Here is a 25257-nt window from a genome sequence, read left to right as displayed (position 1 = left end):
ATTATCAAGTAACCCACTAAAAGAATAGTAAAAAATACTGATTTCTCTTTAAAATTGCTTAACTTTTCTTGTTTTCCACTAAAAAATAGCAAAAGAATGTTTAACAAAAAGAAGAAAACAAAATACCAGAAATCACTTGGTTTCTCCAGAAGAAAAGGGGAAGAAAGAGGAAACAAATAAAATCCACCACCATCCCACAGCTGAGTCAAGAACAAGTAGCAAAATAGTAACTCAAATGTACCAATGACCTATTAAATGTAACTCAAACGTACCAGTGATCTATTAAATGTAACTCAAATGTAGCAGTGATCTATTAAATGTGAACCAAATATTCCAAGCAAAAGATCATGCTTTTAGAATTAGATGCCTTAAAAATGCAGCTTATAAGGATATAACTGATAAGCAAAGATAATGAAAACCTTATTAAAAGAATGGGGAAAATATAGAATGCAGATCTGGAAAGACAGCTTAATAAAATAGCACTTAAGTACTTGTGTAGAGATCCAGTTTGATTCCCAACTCCCAGGCATACAACACCATGGCCTCCTTGGGCAGCCACACTCATATGCACACACTTCTCATACATATCCAATTAGAAATAATAAAAGCAAATCTTTAGAAAATACAGAACATGAGAAAGCTTTTTAAAAACACTGTAAAACCACATTAGTGTCATCAATGTAAAAAAAGCTTTACTAGATTTACAGTGGAATATATCATAAATATAAAGGAATAATCCAAAAAAGGTAATTAAATTTCAAATTTTAATGTACCTAATGATAGAATCTCAAAATATACAAAGAAAGCATTTATGGAACCAATTGGGGACATATTTTCAACCAAACCAAAAACTTGAACCTATTTCTTTTAGTAACTGACAGAACAAAAGGAGACAGTAGATACATTCGAATTTTGAACACTATTTTTAGAATATTTATTTTGTAGATGCAGGATTAATTAAGTTGTTAAGCAAGTATAGACCTCATCAGATTTTTCTGTACTCAACAACTGAGAATACATTCATCTTAGTATACACGGATATTTATTAAAACTGGACATTTTGAGACATAAAACGAGCTTCAACAAATTTCAAAGGACTGAGATGATACAGAATTTTCTAACTACACTGGAATTAAGAGAAAATCAAAATAGAATCCTCAAATATTTGAAAATTAAAAGTTTCCTATAATCACAGCTCTGAAGAGAAAAAGCTCTACCACAAAATTAAAATTGGGTTTTTTGTTGTTGTTGCTACTGTTGGTTAAACACAATATCGTGTATATGCTGGAAAGTACTCCAAGGTTTAAGATAAAATAAACTCTTTTTTCCCCCAAGTTGCTTTTGGTCATGGTTTTCAATCACAGCAATACAGAACAAACTACCACAATAATGATACAAAGTGTTAAGAAGACACTTGTCATGTGAACAATCAGACTGAACTTAAGTGTCTTAACTTTGTTCTTCAATGTTAGAAGAACTTCTTTTACTTTGGAAAACTGACAGAATAAACTAATGCTAAACATATTCAATCTCAACTTACTCAAATGTACCAATCTACTCTTATACATCATCATATAGAAGTATTTATATGTACACCAAATGACACGTATATGGATGTTCTTTTTAATTTCTATTATTTTATCCTGTATGTATGACTGTCTGGTCTGCATGTATGTTTATGCATCATGTGCATCCCTGGTGCCCCAAGAGGGCAGAAAAGGAATCCGGTCCCTTGGGATTATAGTTACAGACTGTTGGGAACTACCATGTGAGTGCAGGTCACACATCTGAAATTCAAAATCAGGTCTGTCTAATTTTATTCAGACACAGCACCCATAAAGGCCAAAAGATTTGTCCCTATAACCTTAGGCAAGGCACTTAATCTTTTCTAGTTTACTTTCTCAGCTATAAAATGTGGATGTTATCTTGAATAGCTCTTATGAGAATTAAATGAAATTATACACAAATATATTTATTTTGTAACTAGTACATAGTAAATCTTAGCTTCTTCTTGCTTTGGAAATAGTTTCAAATTAGTGAAGTCACAGCCTTACCTGCTGCGAATTCCTCAATTGTCATCAGTGGGAACCGTATTAAGGAAAGGGCTTTTCCTAGAACTTTCTGTTTGTTTCCAAACGTCACAGGCAATTGTTGTCTCTGACATTCTGCTTCTGCCCAACGTACAATAGCTCCAAAAAGTCGACTTTCTCGAATACTTAATGTGTCTCTTTCTAGAACTGCACAGAGTGTATCTACAGAGGAAATACAATATTTTGCTGTTAAATAAAGTATTATTTAAGTTTTTAAAATTCACTTAAAAGAAAACCCACAAAAAACAAAAGCCAATAAAACTACAGATTCAATACTTAGAACTATTAATAAAAACTAGGATTTCCAGATAAGATGGTGGATTAGCAGCCCAGTGAAAGAAAGGAACCAGGGTAAAAACAATACTAAGAGCTGACGAAAAAGAATCAAGACTAAGACCTCTGCAGAGCAGTAGCCAGGAGTGGCTACCATCTGGCACCCACTGACCTGATCAGTAGTATATGCCAGGGGAGTGCTCTTCCTATGGACACAGACACAGCAACAATAGTGACCTGAGGAGTAGACATGATCAGGAGCTGGACACAGTGAGTAGAGAGATGGCCTGGGCAACACAGGCTGTGTAGTAGAGGAGCCTCCTGCTGGGATTCTCCAGCAGAGCTCTGAGGTGAACAGCCTGGAAGAAACCCCCTCACCATGCCTGGCTGAGACAGAAAGCAGCAAGAGCTTGGGCAGGTAAGAAGAGATAATACACAAAGGTAATTAATCACAGGTGGCAAGGTCTTCCATATCCTAGGCCTCAATCACAGGAAACCCCAAACATGGAAAGAACAACTGATCCCTCAAACTTATAACTAATTGGTTGGGTAGAAATGGAGTCTCTGTCAGAAGTCAGAAAAGTGAAGTCCTCACTAGGCCTCCCCCCCAGCCATCACATGTAGCCCATCACAGCAGGGAACACCAGCCTGTTTGAATGACTGAGACTATTAGTCTTCCCCCAACCTGTAGAGACTGCTACAGAAGACATCAGATGGGAAGGAGAAACTATACTCATCCCAATTGGTAATAAGTAATAATCATGGTCCTAATACTTTCAATTTCATTTTAGTGCTTACCATTATTCTTTGTTTTACCCATTATTTATGTTTCTACTTTGGTTGTTGTTTTATCATATATCTGGCCTGAACAGGCTTTTATCATTTCCAGTTTCAGTGAGAGACCTGACTGAGAGAAGTGACTCTGAAACACCAGACATTGCTTTCTAACAGACAGACAGACAAACATGCAGGCAAAACACCAATGCACATAAAATAAAATTAATTAGAAAAAAAAGAATACACAATGAGCTGAGCATGGTGGCTAACTGCTATAATCCCCATGCTCTGAAGACAGGATGATCACAAGTTCAAGGCCTGCCTGGACTACAAAGTTCCAAGATGGTATGGCCTACAGAGACCCTGCCTCAAAAAATGAACAAAAACTATTTAATCTCTTCAACTAAAAAATAGACCCTTGATCTAATTTATTAATAACTATTTAAAAACAAACTGAAAGGCTTGGAGTTGGTGGCACACACCTTTAATGCCAGCACTCGGAGGCAGAGGCAGGCGGATCTCTGTGAGTTGGAGGCCAGCCTGGTCTACAGAGCGAGAGCCAGGATAGGCTCCAAAGCTACACAGAGAAAAGCTGTCTTGAAAACCAAAAATAAATAAATAAACAAACAAACTGAAAGGTGGAGTGTGATGCACCACATTAGACTGCTCTTGGCACAATGTAAATTTTAGTGTGTATGTTTGTATGTGTGCACCGCCACAGTGCATAAGTGGGAGTCAGGACAATTCATGGAAGCTGGTACTCTGATTCTAACACATGGGTCCTGCAGCTCAAACTCCAGACATCAGGCTTAGCAGCAAGTACTTTACCTGATGACCTCTCTTGCTGGCCCAAGTTTATTTTGTTATATCCATGCAACAAAAAAATCTTATTCCTAAAGCAAAAAACATAAGACAGCAAATTTCTTCCTCTGGAACACATGCTCAAACCTTAGAGAAGAAAAAAAATCTCTAAATCTAAGACAGCTATAAGAACTCCTGAACCCAGTGCCTTTTCCTCTTAGCTCCTACACTTTCTCTAGAATTCCAAAATTCAACAAGTACGTGTCAGGCAAACTGGCCTATGGTATGGAAATAGGTGGAGGAAAACATAGGTTCTTGTACTGGCAGATTTCTACTGGCAAGTGTGTTAAAAAAAAATTATAGCTGAGCCTAAGATGATAAAAATGCAATAGATTATGATTCATAAACATAATACAACAGTGGGTATTAAATCAGCAAATATTTATAGGTTATCTACTCAGCAAAGCGCCCACACTTTAAGATTCCCAGGCTCTAATGGCATGAAAAATATAAAAACTACTTATAAAACAATTGCCACATGTAATTCAGGTAGTATGATTTCACGAGTAGATGGAAAACAAATGGAGCAGTTAACAGACCCTTAACAAGAAACAATTAAGATTAAACAATGCTTCATTAACAACTCAACAGTGTTCTAGCCCTTGCCCTTCAGTAAAACACAATGTATAAATTGTTCCCAAGGCACTTGAGAAATGAACAGGTAAACTGACAATGGACTGTTACATCAACTAACTATAAAAGAGAAGTACACACCATGTCCTGGAAAAGGGTAAGGTGTCAGACATTAAATGATTCACAGTAGTGGTATAAACTGACTTCCCGAGGGAAACTACACCAGGTGAAGAGAAAAGGCACTGTCTTGCAGCTGGTCAAGGTATTAACTCAACATGTACTGTGTTCTGCTATCTTCTGCATTATAAATATAGTGGTTAATAAAGCCCCTGCCTTCAAATTTATAGTCTAGGACAGGAAAGCAGACAACCAACACTTAAAAAAAGAAAACATGCCAGGCATGGTGGCGCATGCCTTTAATCCCAGTACTTGGGAGTCAGAGGCAGGTAGATCTCTATAAACTTGAGACCAGCCCTGTCTACAGAGTGAGTTCCAGAACAGCCAGGACTACACACAGAGACACTCTGCCTTGAAAAACCAAAGAAACAGAGAGAGAGATGAATACCTAGTTAAGATTCTCAAATAGCAATAAATATGAGAAAACAAATTAGAGTAAAGGAGCAAGAATTTTGTTTAGGTGTTTAGTTTAATTAAGTAGGTCTGACATAGTCTGTCTCAGTTAACCTGTAGGCTGAGAAGCAGGTAGCCATACAAAAGATTCAAGGGGAAAGGATTCTAGTCAGAAAGAGTAACAAATATATAAGGCTTGAAATATAATGGATCCTACCCAATATAGTTGGAACAGGAATGAACAAGAAGCAAAAGACCAGGCAGGTGTACTGAATTTGACCTGTTAACTACAATTCTGTTCCCTCATCGTAGGAAGGGTCTAGTCTGGTACACACTAGCTTGTCATAAAGTCAAGTGGATCTTGTGACTGAATTCTAGACAATGAAATAAAGGACAACATAAAGAAGCCATTTCAGATCCAAGTGTATTAATATGTGGTTATTTTCCCTCCCATCTGCTAGCAAGATACAGGCAATAATCAGGCCCTGAGAGCTACCTACCCTAAATGTCACTCTCCATTACATGAATGTAAAATGATCTTGCTTTTGTGTTTGAGCCAGAATGCACTTTGGGGTTTGTTACTACAGCCAAGCCTAATCTCTCCTGATTTTCTAAGCTTTGTAAGAAGTTTGAATTATATTCTTACTGCAGCAGAAACAGAAGTAATACAACCTGATTTTCCTATTTATGAAGATCATTCTGAGCTATCCAAATGAGAAAGAACATGGGCTTATACTAGGCAGTAGCAGGAGATAAGAAATAGTCAAATGTAGGATTTGTTTTGTAAGTGGAATCATGGGTGGTGGAATCAGTGGTGAGATTCATGTAGAACACAAATGAAAAAGAATAATCAAGATTAAGTTCTGGAGTTTAAGCTTGAGCAAGCAGGTCTAAAAATAGATTAAAAACATTTCCTGTTGTGACTGAGAGAAAGGAATACAAAAATTTTTAGAGTATCAGACTTCTTGGTGAAGACTAAAAACAGCCAGAAGAGAACTAAAGAGTTCTAACACAGGGAAGGAAATTAACAGTTCCCTTTTGACTGTTTTTGTATTGAAAAATCTTTAAAACAATCTACAATGAAACAGACAACAGGGTATATGAGTTTCAATCCTAAAAGAGAGGGACTACAGACACATAATTCCAGTTGATGATCAAAAAACAAACAAACAAACAAACAAACAAACAACAAAAGTAATTTAAAACTATGGGAATTAGCTCTCTCTCCTCTTCTACAAAACAAAGTTCAAATCCTAAGCCCATCACTACATGGCCCTCTATCACCTGGAACAACTGGTCAGCACTTCCCTGACTCCACACATACTCCATGTAGTACCACTGTCTCTAATGCTTAATGCTATATCATCTTCACTACTTGGGAACTTTGTTTCTTGTGGTGCTGGGGATGGAAAAAGGGCCTCATGCATGCCAGGGGAAGCAATCTACCACTAAGTCATCCCTAGTCCAAGTACTATCCATTCCTTAAGGCTCCTATCAGAACCTCTTTTGCCACAATTTCCCTAACACACACACAAAAAAAAAACCACCACCAATTTAAAGTAACATCTCCTTTTTCTGTAGTTGCCAAGTAACTGCTTTCTACATGTTTGATACTTACTTATAAAGGCAAGTTACTGCTACATGCTAGCTTATTCCATTAATATGCTCAATCCTAATGTTCACACATTTTGTTCCCTGGCATCTCTAATTAGTGATTACTTAACAAAACAAATACATTTTACCCTTTTTTTTTTTTTACTTGCTTTAGGACCATAGTCCAACCCTGTGAAAATGGTGAGCAATCTTAGTTACTTGGTACATTTTCGAGTACACTGAGGTAGTTAGGACTTTCAGATGTATTTGCACTAAATTGAAAGAAAGCACAACTCATAAGAAGGTATACCTTCAGTCGTTTGGAGAAAACACTAATTTCCACATAGTTTTCCAACAAGGCTGACAAGGCATCACTGTATTTAAAATGTAAACATTTTGTTCACTGGGAACTTACCTATGTCAATATCAGTAAACCCTTCTGCACTTATTGCATCCATTGTGCTTTTGTCTATCGTGTCTAGACAAAGACTAGCCAGCTGAGGTTCATCAAATAACCGCGCCTACACATACAAAGAAAGTTATCTTACTTTCAGTTACTTTACCTTTAGGCTGTGCACATTCAAAGTTGACACTGTAGAAAACTGTAATTGCTAATTATGTAAAAATATTGACAATGAGAAATGGAAAGCTAAAGAATACTAATATTTCACTGAGCAATGAATTCACATTATCAACAATCTTGCTACTTTTACTTTCATATGCATATACATACACATGACAGCCTATTTTCTTAGGCATTACTTAGTGTGATCCTGTGTATCAATCAGTGCAATGATTTACATTTATTTGTCTAAGGTCATGTAGTTGCAGACTACTATTTAAAATTTTAGTCTTACCATCACTAGTAACTAGGACATCAACTGTCAAGAATAAAAATACATCACAGTTTTGTTGTTGTTTTTAACATTTCCTGTTATGGTATAAGAATTTTTTAAGAGTGGTATAAGGATTTTAGAGCACCATAGCTCCGGGCACCTATCTAATTAACCACACCAGAAATGACACCCATAACCTAATATGACAACGAAGTCTTCACTTAATTTTTATTTTTTACATTCCAATCCCAGTCATCCCCCCCTCTCCTCCCATTTGCTCCATGGAGAGGGTAAGGCCTCCCCTAGAAAGTCTAAGTCTGTCCCATCATCTCATTGAGACAGGACCAAGGCACCTCTCTACCCCCAACACCCCTGTGTCTAGCCTGGGCAAGGTCTCTCTCCACATAGAATGGGCTCCACTAAGTCAGTTTGTGCATTAGTTAGATTTTGGACCCACTGCCATTGGCCTCATATATTGTCCCAGTCATACCACTGTCACCTATATTAAGGAAGTCTAGTTCGGTCTTATCCAGGTTCCCCATTTGTCAGCTGATTCTGTGGGTTTTCCCATCATGCTCTTGACTCCTTTGTTCATATTATAGGTCCTCCCTCACTTGGATTGTACTCCAAGTTAGTTATAGGTTTCTGCATCTGCTTTCATCTTTTTCTGGAAGAGGGTTCAAGCTTCTCTGGGGTTATGGACTATAGGCTGGGTTATTTTTTATTTTATTTGTATGAGTGTTTTGCGCGCGCGCTTGGTGACTGCACAGACCAAAGAGCATTGGATTCCCTAGAACTGGAGTTACAAAAGGTTAAAGACACCATTTGGTGCTAGAAATTGAACCTAGATCCTCTGAGAGCAGCAAATGCTCTTTAACTGCCGAGCCATCTCTTAAGTCCCAGTGAAATTAATTTTAAAGGATTCAATGATTTATTTCTGTGTATGTTAGTGCACGTGTATAGTAAATATAAGCGTATCCTGTAGGTATATGCCCACTCATGTGCACACAGAGACAAGGGGATGAAGTAAAATGCTTTCCTCTATCACTCTGCATGTTATTTCTTACAGTCTCTCACCGAACCTGAAGCTCAGCAGTTCAGCTAGGCTGGTTGGCCATGATTCTACCTGTTTGTATGTCTATCAATGCTGGTGTTACAGATGCACAGTGTGATGCACAGCTTTTATGTGAGAGTTAAGGAGGAACTGAATGCATGTCCTCTTGATTTTACAGCATTTCTCCAAACCAGATTCAGTAATTCAGATGCAAATGAATAAATTTTATGGGAAAATTTGGAATTTTAAATTTATAGAAATGTTTAAAGGATAGTATACAAATGCACATACTCTTAATGTATCCTATATTCAAATTACCTATCTAAAAGTTACCTATTGTATCTTATTTATTCTCTTTCCTCCATACAAACCTTTTCTCCATATACCATTTGTGAGGGAGTAAGCCATGAGAGTAAGTTGCATATATTGTGGACTTTTAAATTTCCTACAATATTCTCACGTTGGATGATTTCAGTTTTGTAACTCTGACCTGGTCTTATTTTTGTAACATTTTCCTGTAGTACAGGATCCAGTCCTCAACCAGAGTTTGCACATTCTTAAAGAAAACTTAGTGCATTTTTTATAACATGAAACTCTATCAGATTGTTTCGTTTTATGGTTTTTTGAGACAGGGTCTCTCTGTGTAGCTCTGGCTGTATTGGAACTCGCTATATAGTCATGGTTGGCCTCAAACTCACAGAAATCTGCCTGCCTTTGTCTCTTAAGTGCTGGGATTAAATGCATGTGTCAACAGGCCCAGCTTATCAACTATTTTTATTTTGCCTTTAGTCCCAGCACTAGGGTGGCAGAGGCAGGAGGATCAAGTCAGCACTACACAAAGAAACCCTGACCCTGTCTCAAAAAACAAGCAAAAGTAGTTACTTAATCTGTTCTAATACGTTAAAACTTCTTGAACAATAATCTTACCGATTTTAATATCAACTTCTTTAAATGTAGGAAATAACACATATTTATTATATGCCTTTGGTTAAGTCATTTCACCTCTGCCTCTATTTCCGCCCATCCCTAGGATTGAACACTTGGCCTGTTTCTTCCCTAAGCCTCCTCAGACTTTCAGTTTCTTAATGGTATATAAGTCTTCACTCTGAATAACAACAGTTCATGAAGTTATAATAATGATTAAATTGACTATGTAAAATACTAAGAAAGCTATCTGACTCAATAGCCTTTATCCAATATATTCTGTTATTATTTTAGTCTCTGGCATATATGGATTTCTAAAACTATGTCAGTGACATCAGCTTCTTCAAGTACAATTATTTAATAGAAAGTCTGTTTTTATTTTAATTTTTTTTAGATTTTATTTATTTATTATGTATACAACATTCTGTTTCCATGTATATCCGTACACCAGAAGAGGGCACCCGATCTCATAACAGATGTTTGTGAGCCACCATGTGGTTTCTGGGAACTCATGACCTCTGGAAGAGCAGTTGGTGCCCTTAACCTCTGAGCCATCTCTCCAGCCCGAAAGTCTGTTTTTAAAGCACCCAATGTTTCCTACAGAATAAACAACTATAAAGATGAGCTCTGGCCCTAGCATCACTTACTGTGAGGTTTTAGACAGGCAGTTAATCTGCCCAAATTTTAATCCTTATTTATAAAATGAGAATTGACCTAGCAATCACCAGTAATTATTTCTAGTACTAAAATTCAACAGGAATATATATTGTTATACACAGTTGCAATATGTTGTCCAGGTTAGTATCAAACTTCTGAACTCAAAGTAATTCTCCTGCTTCAGTTTCCTAAGTGCTGTATCTACAGGCATGAGCCAGTGTGTCAGGCAGGATTTTTTAACTTTTTTAAAAAATTATTTTAGAAGCACTCTTATTTACATATCCACCCCCAGTTCCCCCACCCTCCACCCACTCCCCGGGGATAGTGAGGCCCTCCATGGGGGATCATCAAAGTCTGTCACATTATTTGGAGGAGGGTCTAGACCCTCCCTCATAGGGAATGGGCTCCCCAAGTCCACTTGTGCTCTAGGGATAAACACTGGCTCCACTGTCAGAGGTCCCACAGAAGTCCAATGTGCTATCCCTTGCACCATAGAGCCACATGTCAGGCAGGATTTTATCTGTCTGTCTGTAGCTTTTTCAACACAGTGTTTCTCTGTGTAACAGTCCTGGCTGTCCTGAAACTCGATCTGTAGACCAGGCTGGCCTCAAACTCACAAAGATCAGCCTGCCTCTGCCTCCCAAGTGCTGAGATTAAAGGCATGTGCCACCACTGCCGGGCCCACAGGATTTTATTTTATCAATTCACAATTTTAAAAAATAGTTCATATTAAAGTATTAACAAGCTGCACTCTTACAATATGTGTACTTTTCTCTATGGATTGTACTTAATGTGGTACAAAAAGTATTTCATATAAACCTAATGCCAATAACTGCTCCAATAATGGGTCAGGAAGCTTCCAAGCATAGGCATAGAAATAAGACAGTCAATCTTAGAACCTCTCTGATAGTAAATACTCAATTTTTATTTCAGATCCAGCAAAAATTGAAAATGAAGATGTCCAGAAAATTTCATTGTATCATACTCTCAATTATAGCAAGAATAATGTGTTTTAATGACATCTCAAATCCTAAATAGCTATCTAACCTAGTATCATATAACCCCACTTATATAAGGCTTCAGTTTTTTTTCCCCCGATGATTTAGCATATTAATTTACATTTCTATTCTAAAATCTTATAAATACATCTTTCCTATACAAAAATAACTGCACACTTTAAAAATAATGACCTAGAATTATCTAAGAAATATTAATATTTATATATAATTATGTTTAAGTTCCATTTTTATTGTTGTTTTGAAACAGGGTTTTTCTGTGTAGCCTTGGCTGTCCTGGAACTTACTATGCAGACCAACAAGGCTGACCTCAAACTCAGACAGGCAGAGTCCTTGTAGGCCCCACCCCTGGAGACCTCTAGCAGTTGGGACCCATTGAGGTTGGGCCTGACCCCTGAGGAGCTCCACATGTCAGGTCTCACCCGCCAAACTTTCCTAAGGGCCCTAACTGTCCATTGCTAGGATCCACCCTACAGGAAAACAAAACAAAACAAAAACAAAAACAAACCACCAATCCTGCTCCAAGATCAGGCTACATAATCCCTCCAATCCCAGGCCACCCTGGAAAGCCCCTCCCCCCAACCCTATAGAAACCTTGTGTTCTGCCAAGTTCTCTGCTTTGTCTCACCCAAGCAGAGGCAGCCACTCTCCTGGGTCATTCCTTCCCAATAAATCTTTTAGAAGGCTTGTTATGCAGTGCGACTTTTCCTTGGCTCCTGACTGCCAGGATACCTTTCCATCCAAGCTGTAACACTTCAGCCAAATGCTGGGAATGAAGCTTAAGTTCAGTTTTTAAACTATTTTAGCTATATTTACTTACCTGAGTAAGCAACATAAAGGCATTATCTGCCCTAAGATGTTTGGTGAGAAATTCTACACAGTGTGCTTCCAGGGCAGGGACTGCATATTTCTTAGCAGTATAAAGAGTGGTCATAACTGTTTCTGGCCCAATTTGAACTTCATCTGAATACAAAAATCTGAAAAGCAATGAAAAAAATTAAATAGATGATCAGCATTGTTTATGACAAGCAATCCATCAGAATTAAACTTTAATGAGCAAACAAAAGAAAAAAAACCCTGAAATTTATATCAGGGTTAAGACAAATCTGTACAGACATTGTATTCTTATTCATGAGAGGTACAAAGTATTTCCATTTTCAGAGGAGGTTAAGCAATGCTCAGAAGACAAACACACACACATGTCCCATAAGTGAAACTTTGGGCTCTTTTTAGCACTCTACAGCTGCTTACAAGAACTAATGTCTCCCTCAGCAAAGGATAGTCATTTGAGTAAATCTACAGTTAGCTGAGGTCACACTTCCAAATGGTAAAAGTCATTGATTTCTTGACAGCAGAACCTTCTTATTCTTTAAAACTTTTCAGTCATTCCAGAATTAGCACAATGACCACAGATTAGAGTGGTGGGGCTTTAAAGGAATAAAATAATGTAATAATCCAGTTGGCCTGTATCCACAGGTTTCACATTCACAAACTTAACCAAATCTCTATTAATAATACATGTGAGGGAGGGAAAGATAAACTGTGTGGGCTTCAGACAGTGCTATCATTTACTTGGTATGTGGCTGTAAGCAAATTTTCACAGAGTGACTCTCCAAAGAGATGAAAATAGCACTACCTATTTGTAATGCTGCAGAGAGAATGAACACAAGCTAAAATAAAGCACTCTCAGTACAGCCCTACAAAAATTAATCTGAATAAATGTTAGCTTTTCCTCTGTATTCTGGAGTATTTCTTTTCCCTTTTTTCTAGCCCTATCCCTCCCCCAATGACATTCAAATTTTTAAAAACTCCTGCTTTGTTCCTGATTGTTTTTCTTCCCTCCACAACTCTATGTCTTTGCTTTATGGATACAAAAACTAAGTTTCCAAAAACACTTAATAGAAATGTTTAGGTTTTCTTCTTTTCCCTAAATTGCTTCCTTACGTCTTGCAAATGCAAAGACGAGGGTGGGAGTTTCCAGTATGTGGAAGCTGTTGACCAGCATCTTGCCTTACAGTGGGAAGCCAGGGCTCCTCATGCCATTATGAGAGCTTTACTCAGAAATTCCAAAATCATACCAACAGTTCTATTTGTTGTTGCCAGGCAGTTTGTTCAAATTTAGAGGAACCTTCAGTTGTTGTTAAATACTTGGTTGGGGAATAGTCTGTAAGGTGACTTTAAATGAATGTCTATATCTTAGCACTTATTTTCTTTCCTCTCTCTTTACTACCAACTCCTAGCTGGGGTTCTACCAGAACAACAGCTCCTGACTCCACTGCAGCTCCTCCTAGGCTCTAGATGCAGCCACTCTCATTTTATTCACGTAACTTCTAAGCACATTATCTGTTTTCTACACCTTGGCCAATCCTTTTCTCTGTTCAGTATGTAACAAGCATTGTCTTTCACATTTCTCATCATTTTAATCGGGAGAGAGATGGGAGATGGACAACACAAGGCTGATGTATATGGTTCTGTATCAATCTATGTTGGAGGCTCCAATTTAGGCAGGCATGAAATATTTGTGAATATATTCTAGGTAAAAAAAGAATTGTAGTTTAGATTATTCTGCATGTGGTCCTTCACATTCAAATTGTTTTTATTAAATTACACTTTGATAATAAGCTTTAGCTTATATCAAGGAACACAATCATTTCTACATTAAATAATCATCTGTATCTAAAGCCATAGATTGCAGACATTGCTCATTATTATAATAATAGCCTCTTTATAAGGGCACTTCCAACTAGAACATCAGTTTCATTATTGCTCTCAGTACTAGAGTTACAGATCCCCTAAGCAGTTTGTTTTTAAGCTTAGAAACACCATGAATTATTACTGCTCAGGCATGTTTCCTTTTTTAATTTGTTGCTAAGACAATTACAAATAAAAGCTGTGTCTTGATCACAACATACTTTTTTGTATTAGCCTTACTTAGTGCTATTTTAGTTTTTATCCTTGGATTTCTTGTACAATGCCTTAAATTATTTTGAGAATGCAAGTTAAAGTAAATACTGGCTTGTAAACAATAAGGGAATTTTTCCCCTACAGCACCTGACATTGTGTGGGCACATTTTAATGAAAATACATTAACAGACTAGGCAAAAGTTTCTAGGTAACTTCAACATGGGGAATGGGGTGGTGTTTTCATTTCTAAAAGAAAAGTTACTAAAAACCCAAGAATCCTCTTGCTCATATTTCATTTATATGTTCTCTGAAATATATCTAATCAGTAGAATTTCCTTTTCTTTAAAGACTTATTTATAAAAAAATTTATGTACATGAGGCTGAGTTTGTGTACCACTTGATGCAAGAGCCTGCAAAAGCCAGAGGAGTCTGATACCCTGGTAGTGGAGTTATATGCAGTTGTGAGCTGTCATGTGGGTTCTGAGAACCCAATCCTGGTGTCTATCAGAGCAGTAAGTACTCTTAATCACTGAACTATCTCTCTAGCCCCCAAATGGTAGAATCTTTATAACTAAAACTTAAACATGAAATTATCATAATTCTCTGCATTTTAATTATTAGTGAGCATGCATGATGTATGTGTTGGCATGTAAGCTACAGCATGTGTGCAGAGGTAAAATAAAACTTTGTGAAATTGGCTCTCTCCTTTAACTTACACATGCTCAATTCCAACTGCACAGCAAGCACCATAAAATAGGCCCAATTCTTAGTGTTTTAAAGTGACAGCTGAAGCTTCCAGATACAACCTTTAAGGACAAGAGCAAAAAATAGAGAAATGATTGTGTGTCAAAGTGTATCTGTTTTCTTATCCCTACTCCAAAGATAGTCTTCAAAAAGGTAAAAATCTAAGGCTATATTTAATATATATTTTTTTAATTTGAGCCAGGTGGTGGTGACTCACACCTTTGATCCCAGCACCTATGAGGCAGAGGCAGAGGCAGAGGCAGAGGCAGAGGCAGAGGCAGAGGCAGAGGCAGATCTTGGTGAGTTTGAAGACAGCCTGGTCTACAGAGCTAGTTCCAGAACAGCCAGGACTATACAGAAAAACCCTATCTTGAAAAACCAAGACAAGCAAAAAATTTTTCTTGGATATGTATGTAGGCAAGTTTCATGTCTTAACTTTCTGATCCTCAAGCCTCCATCCACCTCCCAAATATTGGGTGACAAGTGTGTCACCACACCTGGCTAATTAAAATAATTTTATGCACATGTGTCGGGTATATGGAAGCTTCAACTTCCAGAACACCGTGCAGTTCCTAATGAAAGCAGGGTCTCTCAGTGCCTGAGCTCACTGATTAGGCCAGACAGGTCAGGGAGCCCCAGGGTCCTCCTGACTTAGCCTGCCCAGCACTGGGACTGCAAGTACATGCCTGCCACACCTGGCATTTTGATCCAGGGTTCTGGGAATCAGTTTAGGTCCTCCTGTTTACAAGACCAGCACTTTATCATTTAAGTTGTTCCTCCAGCCCTGAATTAAAATATTCTTGAAAGGACAGAGTGGGCTGGACAGTGGTGGTGCACGCCTTTAATCCCAACACCCCCCACCCCCCACCCCCGAGGCAGAGGCAGGTGAATCTCTGTGAGTTTGAGACCAACCTGGTCTACAAGAGCTGGTTCCAGGGCAGATTCCAAAGCCACAGAGAAACCCTGCCTCAAAAAACCAAAAAGAAAGGACAGAGTGAATATTTGATTTTATATTAGGATGGGAAATGTTACAAGATCACATCTGAGGAACTTTGAGGGACCATGAATAACATTAGGCATTGTGATACAGCTACAAAAAGGGTAAGATAGCTGTGTGTGTAGTAAGTTTATAGTTTGATAATGAAATGTTTAAAAAGTAACCCCTCCCCCCAAAAAAGCTAGGTGATGGTGGCACACACTTTTAATACCAAAGAGAGGTAGAAGTAGGAAGATCTCTGTGAGCTTGAGGCCAGCCTGGTCTACATGGAGCAATCCAGGTCAGTCAAAGCTACAGGGAGAAACTGACTCAGGGAGAAGAAAGAAAAAAGGAATGCCAGGCACTAATATACATTTAAGATGCCCACATTAAATCATGCCTTCTAACATTAATGCTGTTACATTCATCTTTGCTAGTTGACATGATTCCCGTTCACTATTCATCAACAAAATGTAGCAGAGAAAATACGTCCGTTTGGAGCCTGCACTCTAAGAATACCTGGCAGCTCCTACTTTTGTCTAAGAAATCAAGCTTGCTGAAATGACCAGCTAGAAAAGGCACATGGAAAGGGTCTCAGACTATTTGAAAAATCCTCCATATGACCACAGCCTTAGATGCTATCTGAAATCAATTCATTAAACCTTAAAGATATGCCAAACAATCAGCCAGGTAATCCCATCAACCCACACAGCTCTGAAGATAATGAAATGGCTGTTTAAACTACCAGGTGTTTTGGAGTGGTTTGTTCTAGGGTAACATGTAACCAAAACACTCCGAGAGATTAAGTGAATTAGTGTACAAATCTGCCCGTAGGGGAAGGGAAGTGATTTAATCAAAAAAGTAAAGCCCAAAATTATTACCTGAAGTATAATAATTACTGTCTTTTAGGTAGAGGCTGTACAGTTAGAAAAGGCCTTGGAAGGCAGGCATTAAAATAAAGAAAACGCCACCAGTAATTAGGTGGGGACACACAACAAAGGCCTTTAATACCTGTAGAGTATTAAACTTTATCCAACAGACAAAAATACCTAAATTATTCAGAGAAATCACATGGTGATGTGAGTGCTAGAGTGAGAAATGTCTAAAGACAGTAATTTGGTTAAAGAAATGCAAGGGGAGAGAGTAGAACACTCTGGCAGGGTCCAAAAATGAGAAATGTGTGGAAAAGAGGAGTACCAAAACTACAACTTGAAATCAAGGCCACAAGTCTCTTCCCCAAGGAATCAATGAAGAGCTCATTGGTGTTTTGTTTACTCCTCCCCAGGGCTATCAATAGCTTATATCTTATCACAGCATCATGATTTCATTTCATAATTTATTTCATTTAATCATTTACCACACCATCATCATTTTCACTTCACCCAACTCTCAGTACTATTTAACACAGCTGACTACTTTCCATAGCTGGGAACTTTCCCACTCTCGTTTTCTTCGACTCTCCTCCAATGGGCTCCTGCCTCCTGTCCCACCTCACCGACAGCTGCCTGTCTTGTTTTTTGCTCCCTTTCCCTCCTACACCTCTATGAGCTATAAGATCTCCGGGTTCATCCTTGTACTTCTTTTCACAATCCACTTCTTTCCCAAGTAAATTTTCATTCAGTTATATCATTTAAATACCACTCATTCTTACCTTTCTGATTCTACCCTCCAAACAACCAGAATTTGACCACTTCTCATCAGATTCACTACCTCCCTGGCAGCTTTACCATCATCTCTTATCTAAGTAGAATACAGTAAAACCTCTTCATTTATCACCCTGCTTCCCATTTAACACCCGTGCCTAATCTCCAAGTAACAGCCAGATGATTTTTTAAGCAGGATCACAGCACTCCAAAGGAAGAAAATCCTCTGCAAGCTTTCTCATACTCCAGGTGAGAACCCAAGAGTCTTTCCTCCGTCTGTCAACGACCTACCTGGTCTTTTTTACCACTATCATCTTGTTCGGCTCCCTTCCCCCTGCCCCCCCACCACCTTTTTATCTACTTAAACCACACTAGTTTACTCTTATAGTTCCTCTAACTGGAGAGAATTAAGATCTAAAACATGGCCCCCACCCCCGCAATGTTCTTTCTCTTATTTATGGCTTGACCATTTTTCTTCAAAACACTGTCAATTCTTAATATTATGTCCTAGTTTCCCTTTTGTAATTATTGACTTCATGAGAGAAGACTTTTTCTTGTTCACTGCTGTAACCTACAGCAAAAAAATAAGCTGCAGAGGAAGTCTCACAGTATTTGTCAAATGAACAAGAACATCATTTGTGAGAGGGCTTTAAGTGAGCAGTTTATCAGAGTTTAAAACCTAAATTCATAAGCCTGTAAGTTATATTAACTAATTTGGGTTGTAAAAACAATAAAAATAAAGCAGAGTCCTGGAGAAGCATGTCTTTACCATCCCAGCACTCCATAGGCAGAGGCAAGAGAATCTTTGAGTTCAAGGCCAGCCTCGTCTACAGAGCTAGTTCCAAGACACACTGTCTCGAAAAACAAAAACAAAAACAAAACAAAAAAACCAACAACAAAAATAAACAAACAAAAAACAATAAAAATATACCTCAGCTTACTTTTCCAGTTCAGCAAGCTCCACCAGACTTTTTGTCACACAATATTAAGTATGATATCAATGTTTCAAAGCTAATTAATACCTAAATAAAAATTAGCCTAGAAATTCATTTCAGAATAGAAAAATGACCAGAACCTAAATACCATGAACACATGTAATTTACTAGAAACAAAAAATGAGAACTCAAATGGCACTGTATATCTCAAGGGATCTAAAATTAATTATTCCCTATTAAAACTAATTAGCACATTCAATGAAAATACAAATTAGAAACAAAAGTATGAAACAGCCCCCTCTATAATTTCATCCTAGCCCTAATAGTTTTGGATTGAAGTTCTCAAATTTCGCCAGTGTAAATATCATTTAGAAAAAATATTTAAAATGCTTAAGGTTTCACCTCTAAGCACGAGACAAAAGGAGAGATTACTATAAACTTAACATCTTAGTGGATCATGGCGCAGGTGACCCAAAGAATCGTTTTGTTGCATTTTTTCTATCCTGGATGTGTAGGCAGGTACGCAGGGACACACATATATATGGAGGTCAGAAGACAACTTGCAGGGGTAAATTCTTTCCTTTCTTCTTGTGGGTCACAGGTATCTAACTCGGAGCTTCACTGTGCCACCTCTCTGGTCCTATCATTTTAACTAATGCTTCTAAACTGCATAATTTAAGCAAGCTATACCTAGTCCTCCTTGTCAATTTCAAAATCCAAATGTCCCAGATGCTAGCTAGCCTTGAGGTTGCACACCTATCCCCCCAAATGAAGGTGAATTAAATGCTGGAAATATGAGAACAAAAAGAGAAAATTGTATCAGCTTTCCATTCAACACATCTTACTTGGTTTTCCTTCTATCCTGTCTCCAGGTACATAACGTTTGTTCCATTCCTTTTCGGTTGTTACTACTGTGCTCAAAACTCAAGATGCTAACATAAAACATTCTCCATAGTATTACCTGGTTTTCAAAAACTTCAAGTGGACCTATCACTGTTTATTTAACTGCTTATTCCCTTGGCTTGACTTCTTGCCACATTATCATGAAGAATGCTACTGCAGATATTTTTCTCAATGTTTTCTAAGTGTGGAAAAGAAATCTAAGGTGCCCAACAATTTTTCAAAGGCTTTGTATGAACATCTTTGTCAGAAAGTGTTCCTATAGTCATCTTTTAAAAGGTTTTGGTGGGCCAGCACTCAGGGGATCTTTAAGAGTTGGAAGCTAACTTGGTATACATATTGAGCGCCAAGTCAGCCCAAGTCTACATAATAGAACCCAGTCCCAGAAAATAAAACCCCAAACCCAAAACAAAAAAAAATGGTGGAGCTAATGAGGAGGAGAAAGTACTATTTTAACTTGCACGTCTTCATTTACTAGTGAGGTTAAACATTCTTTAGTTGTATTTTCCATTTATTTATCTTGTCCTTTATCCATTCATTAATGGGATTGTAACATTTATTTCTAGTTGCTTCGTATTTCACTCCGTATGCATCTTCTTGATGAAGCTGTGAGCCTTTGTGGGCTCTTCTGTTCTTCTCATCTGCCTGTTTACGTCAGAATTACTCAAGACTCTGCTATCTTAAAAACACACCACTCAGGCAGCCAAAACCATCTTAGTATAATGAAACACACATGGTCCTCTGGGAGCTGGCTCAGTTACCTTGGGCGAGTTGCTTTTCTGGGCCTCAGTCCCATTTGTAAAGATGGGGTAAAAACACCACGATATACCTCCCCAACAGGACTGCTGTGATTAAAAAAACTAATAACGCCAAAGTGATACTCCCATTAAAGCTATCAATCTCCTGCCCTCAAATCACCAGAAAGCAAATTCTTATCACCAGCGGCGGGGCTTAGGATACAGTAAATGTCACCTTGTTTGCATAAACACGAAGCAGGTCAGCTAGTACCTGTTACTGCAATTACTTTTTGGGGTCTTGACAAGACCTGAACCTGAAAAACACCAGTCCTCCAAGATCCCCCGCCCCGTCCTTCAAACAAAAACAAACCCTGCAAGTGGGCAATCAGGACAGCCTGCTTCCTCGCTCGTCCTCTACTCTGCTCACTTGACTCTGAAGCCCGGGCGACAGCTCCCGCACTGGAATGTGACAGCGCTGGGATGGCGACTCCGGCTTCAACCCTAACGTCTGGCCGACCTGCCGAGCATCTCCGGCCGGGGAGGAACCGAGGGAGGCCGGGGCGCATGGCCCAAGGTCACCCAGGAGTCGGCGCAGGCCCGGCCGGGTGCCGCCCCCTCTCCAGGCCGCCGGCCACCAGCTCCGCGGCCCCCCACTCCCCGCCGCTCACCTCAGCAGCGCCAGGAAGGCGGCGGGCTCCACGTCCGGCAGCTCGATCTCGGCCGACGTCGTGGCCATGCCGCCGTTGAACATGGCGTCGAAGACCGCGCTGCCGGCCGCCAGGACGAAGCGGTGGGCCGGGATGCGTTGCGGGCCCCCGGCGGCTGCGGCGCCGCGGCCCTTGCCGAGCACGAAACGCACATCGCTCAGCAGCTCCGAGTTGAAGAGGAAGGCGAAGCGCTCCTTCAGCGACGCCTTGGTGGCCTGCCAGTTGTACAGCGGCTCCCGCTGCAGCGGCAGCAGCGGCCCGAGAGCGGACGGCGAGGGTGCGGGCGGCGGCGGCGGTGGCGGCGGAGGAGGGGCCGGAGGGCCCAGCTCCGCCTCAGCTCCGGCCGCCGGCTCACCTGCCGCGGCAGACCCGAGCGAGGCCATCCTCCCGCTGCGCGGCTCGGCTCACTGAGAGAGCAGCCGGGGCGCCGACGCCATCGTCGAGCCGCCCCGAGGCCGGCGCCGCCCCCCTGCCTTCCGGGAAAGGCGCTTCCGGCCGCGCGCCTCCGCCCTCCCGCAGGGCGGCGTTGCTGAGGCGGGCGGAGGCGGAGGCGGAGGCGCGCGGCCCAGTGCTCGCCGGCCACCGCCCGTCGCTCCTCCCCTCGGGCGCCCCGCGTTTCGGCGGGGTTCACCCTGCCTCTTCCTCTTTGCTGCGACGCGAGGACGCGGACCCAGCCCTCTTGGTGGAGGAGCTGGAAGTGTGGAGACCTCGAGGGCATGGCAAGGGAGCTTGTGGAGGGAAGACGCCCTGCTGTACTCCGGGCGGGATGGTGGCCCTGTCTCCTCCCCGATGGCTGCATCAGCCTTGGACACCCCACTAGCAGAGCTGAGAGGCTAGGCACCTCGTTGACCTCTCCCCGGGTCTTCAGGTGCCTTATCCCTCCGCTGTGCCTTGAGAGCAGAGCGAGTTCCTCCTCCATTTCCATCTCTGTGGTTGAGGCTCCTCTGCTCCCTCCACCCTCTCCGAGGCCTTGTTTTCAGTTCCTATGCAGAAATAACGACCCTGTAAGCCAGGACTGCTCCTGCCCATCCCAGCAATTTGGGAGGCCTAGGCAGGAAGAGTGCTGAAAGAGGGAGCCCAGCCCAGCCCTGCCTTAACGCCTCTCCCTTAAAAACAAATGGGAAAGGCACTGACAGCTGTGTGACTCTCCTTTCAGGCAGTGTTTCTATGTGGTTGACATTATCTGGGAGCCTTTCTTGAGCCCTGGAGTAATAATTAGATCCCAAGATAAATCCGTTGTTAGAGACAGAAGCCAAAATGGACCCAGAAAATGATTCTTTGCTAGGTGAGGATAGATGGAATAAAACTTCGGTTTGGTGGTGCACGCCTTATTTAATCCCAGCACTCGGGAGGCAGAGGCAGGCCGATCTATGGGAGTTCGAGACCAGCCTGATCTACAGAGGGAGTTCCAGGACAGTCTCCAAAGCCACAGAGAAACCCTGTCTGGGAAAAAAAAAAAAAAAAAAAAACCCTTCCGGTTTACAAATGTCAAGTAATCCAAAAGTCCTAAATTTGAATTCTATAGTGGGATTGGAAAACAAATTTAAGCTGATTCTTTGAAAGCAAAAGCAAGATACCACAACAACCTTTTTTTTATTTCCATATTTTAATCTTTTTATGAAGATTAAAAAATCTGAAAAAGCCCTATTATTAATTTTGAAGTACCAAAGACATGAAATAGTTTGGTGAATATGTACAGTTCAATGATCTATTACAGGACTTTAGAAAGAGTTGCACTTGCCACCAAGCCTGATGACCTGAGTTTAATACCCAGGACCTACAAGGTGCAAGTTGTCCTCTGGATATACAGACCCACCCCATAATAAAGAAATGTAATTAAAAAAATAAAGCTGGCAGGGCAGTGGTGGCACTCACCTTTAATCCCAGCACTCAGGAGACAGAGGCAGGTGGATCTCTGTGAGTTCAAGGCCAACCTGGTCTACAAAGCTACACAGAGAAATCCTGTTTCAAAAAACCCAAATAAATAAAACTCAGTATGGTGGTGTACATCTTTGATCCTATGAGGCAAGGGTTTACTGAGCTCTGTGAGTTCCTCCCAGGCCAGCCAATGAGATCCTGTCTCAATAAATAAATAAATAAATAAATAAATAAACAAAAATAGCCCACCAGGCCAGAGAGATGGCTCGGCAGGTAAAGGTGATAAGACTAAACACCTGAACTCCATCCCAGGAGAGACAGACCGGTTGTCCTCTGACCTCCACAACCTCACTGTGGTACTCCATCATATGTACATACAAACAGACACACAAAAATAAATAATTAAAAATAACTACAAAGAGGGAGGGGCACAGTGTCCAATACCTTTAAATTCAGAACTAGAGACGCAGAGGTCTCTTGTGAATTCTTGGCTAACCTGGTCTACAAAGCAAGTTCCCAACCAGGGTGAGACCCTCTCTCAAAAAACAAAACAAAAAAACAATGCACAGTAAAATTAGTTTCTGTCAGGTCCAAAGTCCCCCTTTTCCCAAATGGCAGTGCTGGTGACATTGTCCTAAATAGAAGGATTTGTGGTAAACAGAGAGTTGCTGTTGGGTAAACAACCAAATGTTTCCAATAACCAGAGAAGCACTTAAGGCAGCTGCTGTTCACCAAGAATCTCCCTTAATCCCTCCAGGAACCTGACAGTAGATAGTGGCCTGCACCTTTAGTCCCAGTGCTCATCAGTGGCAGATTCAGGGCCAGCCTGGTCTACAGAGTGAGTTCCAGGACAGCCAGGGCTTCACAGAGAAACCCTGTCTGAAGGGGAGAAAAAAAAAATCCTCCAGGAACCTCCCTTAACCTTGCCCCAAAGGTCGACTACCTCAGGCAATGGGCGCCTACTTCCCAACCAATCCAGACAACCTGTATCATCTCAGATTCCCCACTCTGCTGACTGTTACTCAAAAATCCCCTTGCTTTTCTGACATTTTTCTCCTCTCTCTGCCCCCCACCCCCGACTTGGTAGTTTCTCTGAGCCATTGCTTATAGCTCCATTACTGTTTTAATTTTAATTGTAAAAGAAAGTTTCAGAACAATGCATTCTTGTTACAGAAAATAAGCAGACATGGGTTCAGCCATAATGCTGTTATGGGTAGCACCACTCAGACACAGTTTACAACCAATTAAAACTCTTGATTCCAGCTGGCTAGGACTACACCCAAGTATTCATGGACCTAGGTGTGGCCCCGAGTGTCCAGAACACAGGGTTTTTGAAGTTTTGAAGGCAAAAACCACTCACTGGCTTCTTGCTAAGCCAGTGAGTATGGTAAGGTAAGGAAGCAATTTTACACAAGATAAGCGGTTAGCTGGAAGGGGCTCTGCACAATCAGGGCATTTAACAGAAGCTAAGTTATCCAGGACATCCTGACCTTTGTTTCCTAGAATAGAGTTTGGTAATCTCCCATGGGAGTGTTCATCAAGGAGATCAAATTCTAGTTAAAACTGAAATGGCCTCAGCAAGAATACAAGTTGGAAGAACCTTCCCCCTGTCTCGCTCTGCCACCCTCTACTATTCAAATACAAAAGATACAAAGAAGAACCATGTGAGGGCATTGCTAAAGGAAAGATTATTTTGATACTTAATGAAACATAAAGGAAGACTTTTGTTAAGATTGGTACAATGGGGCATTGCAACAAAAGAGAGAAGCCAGATTCAGCTGTGACTTTAGCAAAGCTAGCTAGGGATTTGTGACCAAAAGCCAAAGTCAACAGATGGAGACTTTTAAGAGGACACAGGAAGGCTAGGAAGATTCCTGCTAAGGATTAGGAGGATGTTTGCTAAGACTACATTAGACACACCAAAGGTCAGACATGGGCCTTCCTTGAAGCCTTGAACTTCCTACCTGCACCACCACACCCTCACCCCTTTTTCATGTAGTTGGGGGATTGAACTTGGGCCTTATGCTTGCTAGACAAATACTCTACCAACTGATTTACATCCTCAGTTCCCAATATTTTTACTTTTATAAACGATTATCATTTTATTTTATTTATATTACAAAATATATTCTAAAATAAAATTGTATATTATAAATATTATCAGATATTATTTTATCTATTACAGAAATATTAAACTAGGAATTGAAAAGGCATCCTACTATGGTGGTTTGAAAGAAAATGGACCCCAGCCCAGTTCCATAGTGTAGTGGTTATCACGTCTGCTTTACACGCAGAAGGTCCTGGGTTCGAGCCCCAGTGGAACCACGTGGTGAGGAACTTTAACTTTGCTGGGTGTTGGTGGCGCACGCCTTTAATCCCAGCACTCGGGAGGCAGAGGCAGGTGGATCTCTGTGAGTTCAAGGCCAGCCTGGTCTCCAGAGTGAGTGCCAGGATAGGCTCGAAAAACAAAACAACAACAACAACAAAAAAATTAAAATTAAAAAAAAAAAAGAAAGAAAGAAAATGGACCCCAAAGGGAGTGGCACTATTAGGAGGTATGGCCTTGTTGGAGGAAGTGTGTCACTGCAGGGGAGGGCTTTGAGGTCTCT

The 25257-nt window shown here is 40.4% G+C and overlaps 1 protein-coding gene and 1 non-coding gene across 2 annotated transcripts in view; one reads left to right on the top strand and one right to left on the bottom strand.

Annotated features, from left to right (window-relative positions):
• The window catches only part of Btbd1 (BTB domain containing 1), a 32540-nt gene extending 11309 nt beyond the window's left edge, over window positions 1-21231 (bottom strand). Inside the window, exons 1-4 of the mRNA XM_027407537.2 lie at window positions 20732-21231; window positions 12045-12201; window positions 7153-7258; window positions 2055-2252 (exon numbers count right to left, since the gene is read on the bottom strand). Coding sequence (XP_027263338.1) covers window positions 2055-2252; window positions 7153-7258; window positions 12045-12201; window positions 20732-21153 — 883 coding nt within the window. The 5' untranslated portion in view covers window positions 21154-21231. The remainder of the gene's footprint in view (window positions 1-2054; window positions 2253-7152; window positions 7259-12044; window positions 12202-20731) is intronic.
• A 3669-nt stretch (window positions 21232-24900) lies between these two features.
• Window positions 24901-24973, top strand: Trnav-uac. Its single transcript has one exon. It is a non-coding gene; the product is annotated as a tRNA-Val (tRNA).
• Window positions 24974-25257: the final 284 nt, after the last annotated feature.

Source organism: Cricetulus griseus, chromosome 3 (genome assembly GCF_003668045.3).
Source record: "Cricetulus griseus strain 17A/GY chromosome 3, alternate assembly CriGri-PICRH-1.0, whole genome shotgun sequence".
Taxonomy (NCBI): domain Eukaryota; kingdom Metazoa; phylum Chordata; class Mammalia; order Rodentia; family Cricetidae; genus Cricetulus; species Cricetulus griseus.
Note: the sequence above shows the minus strand (reverse complement) of the source record. Positions and strands in the feature narration are given on the sequence as shown.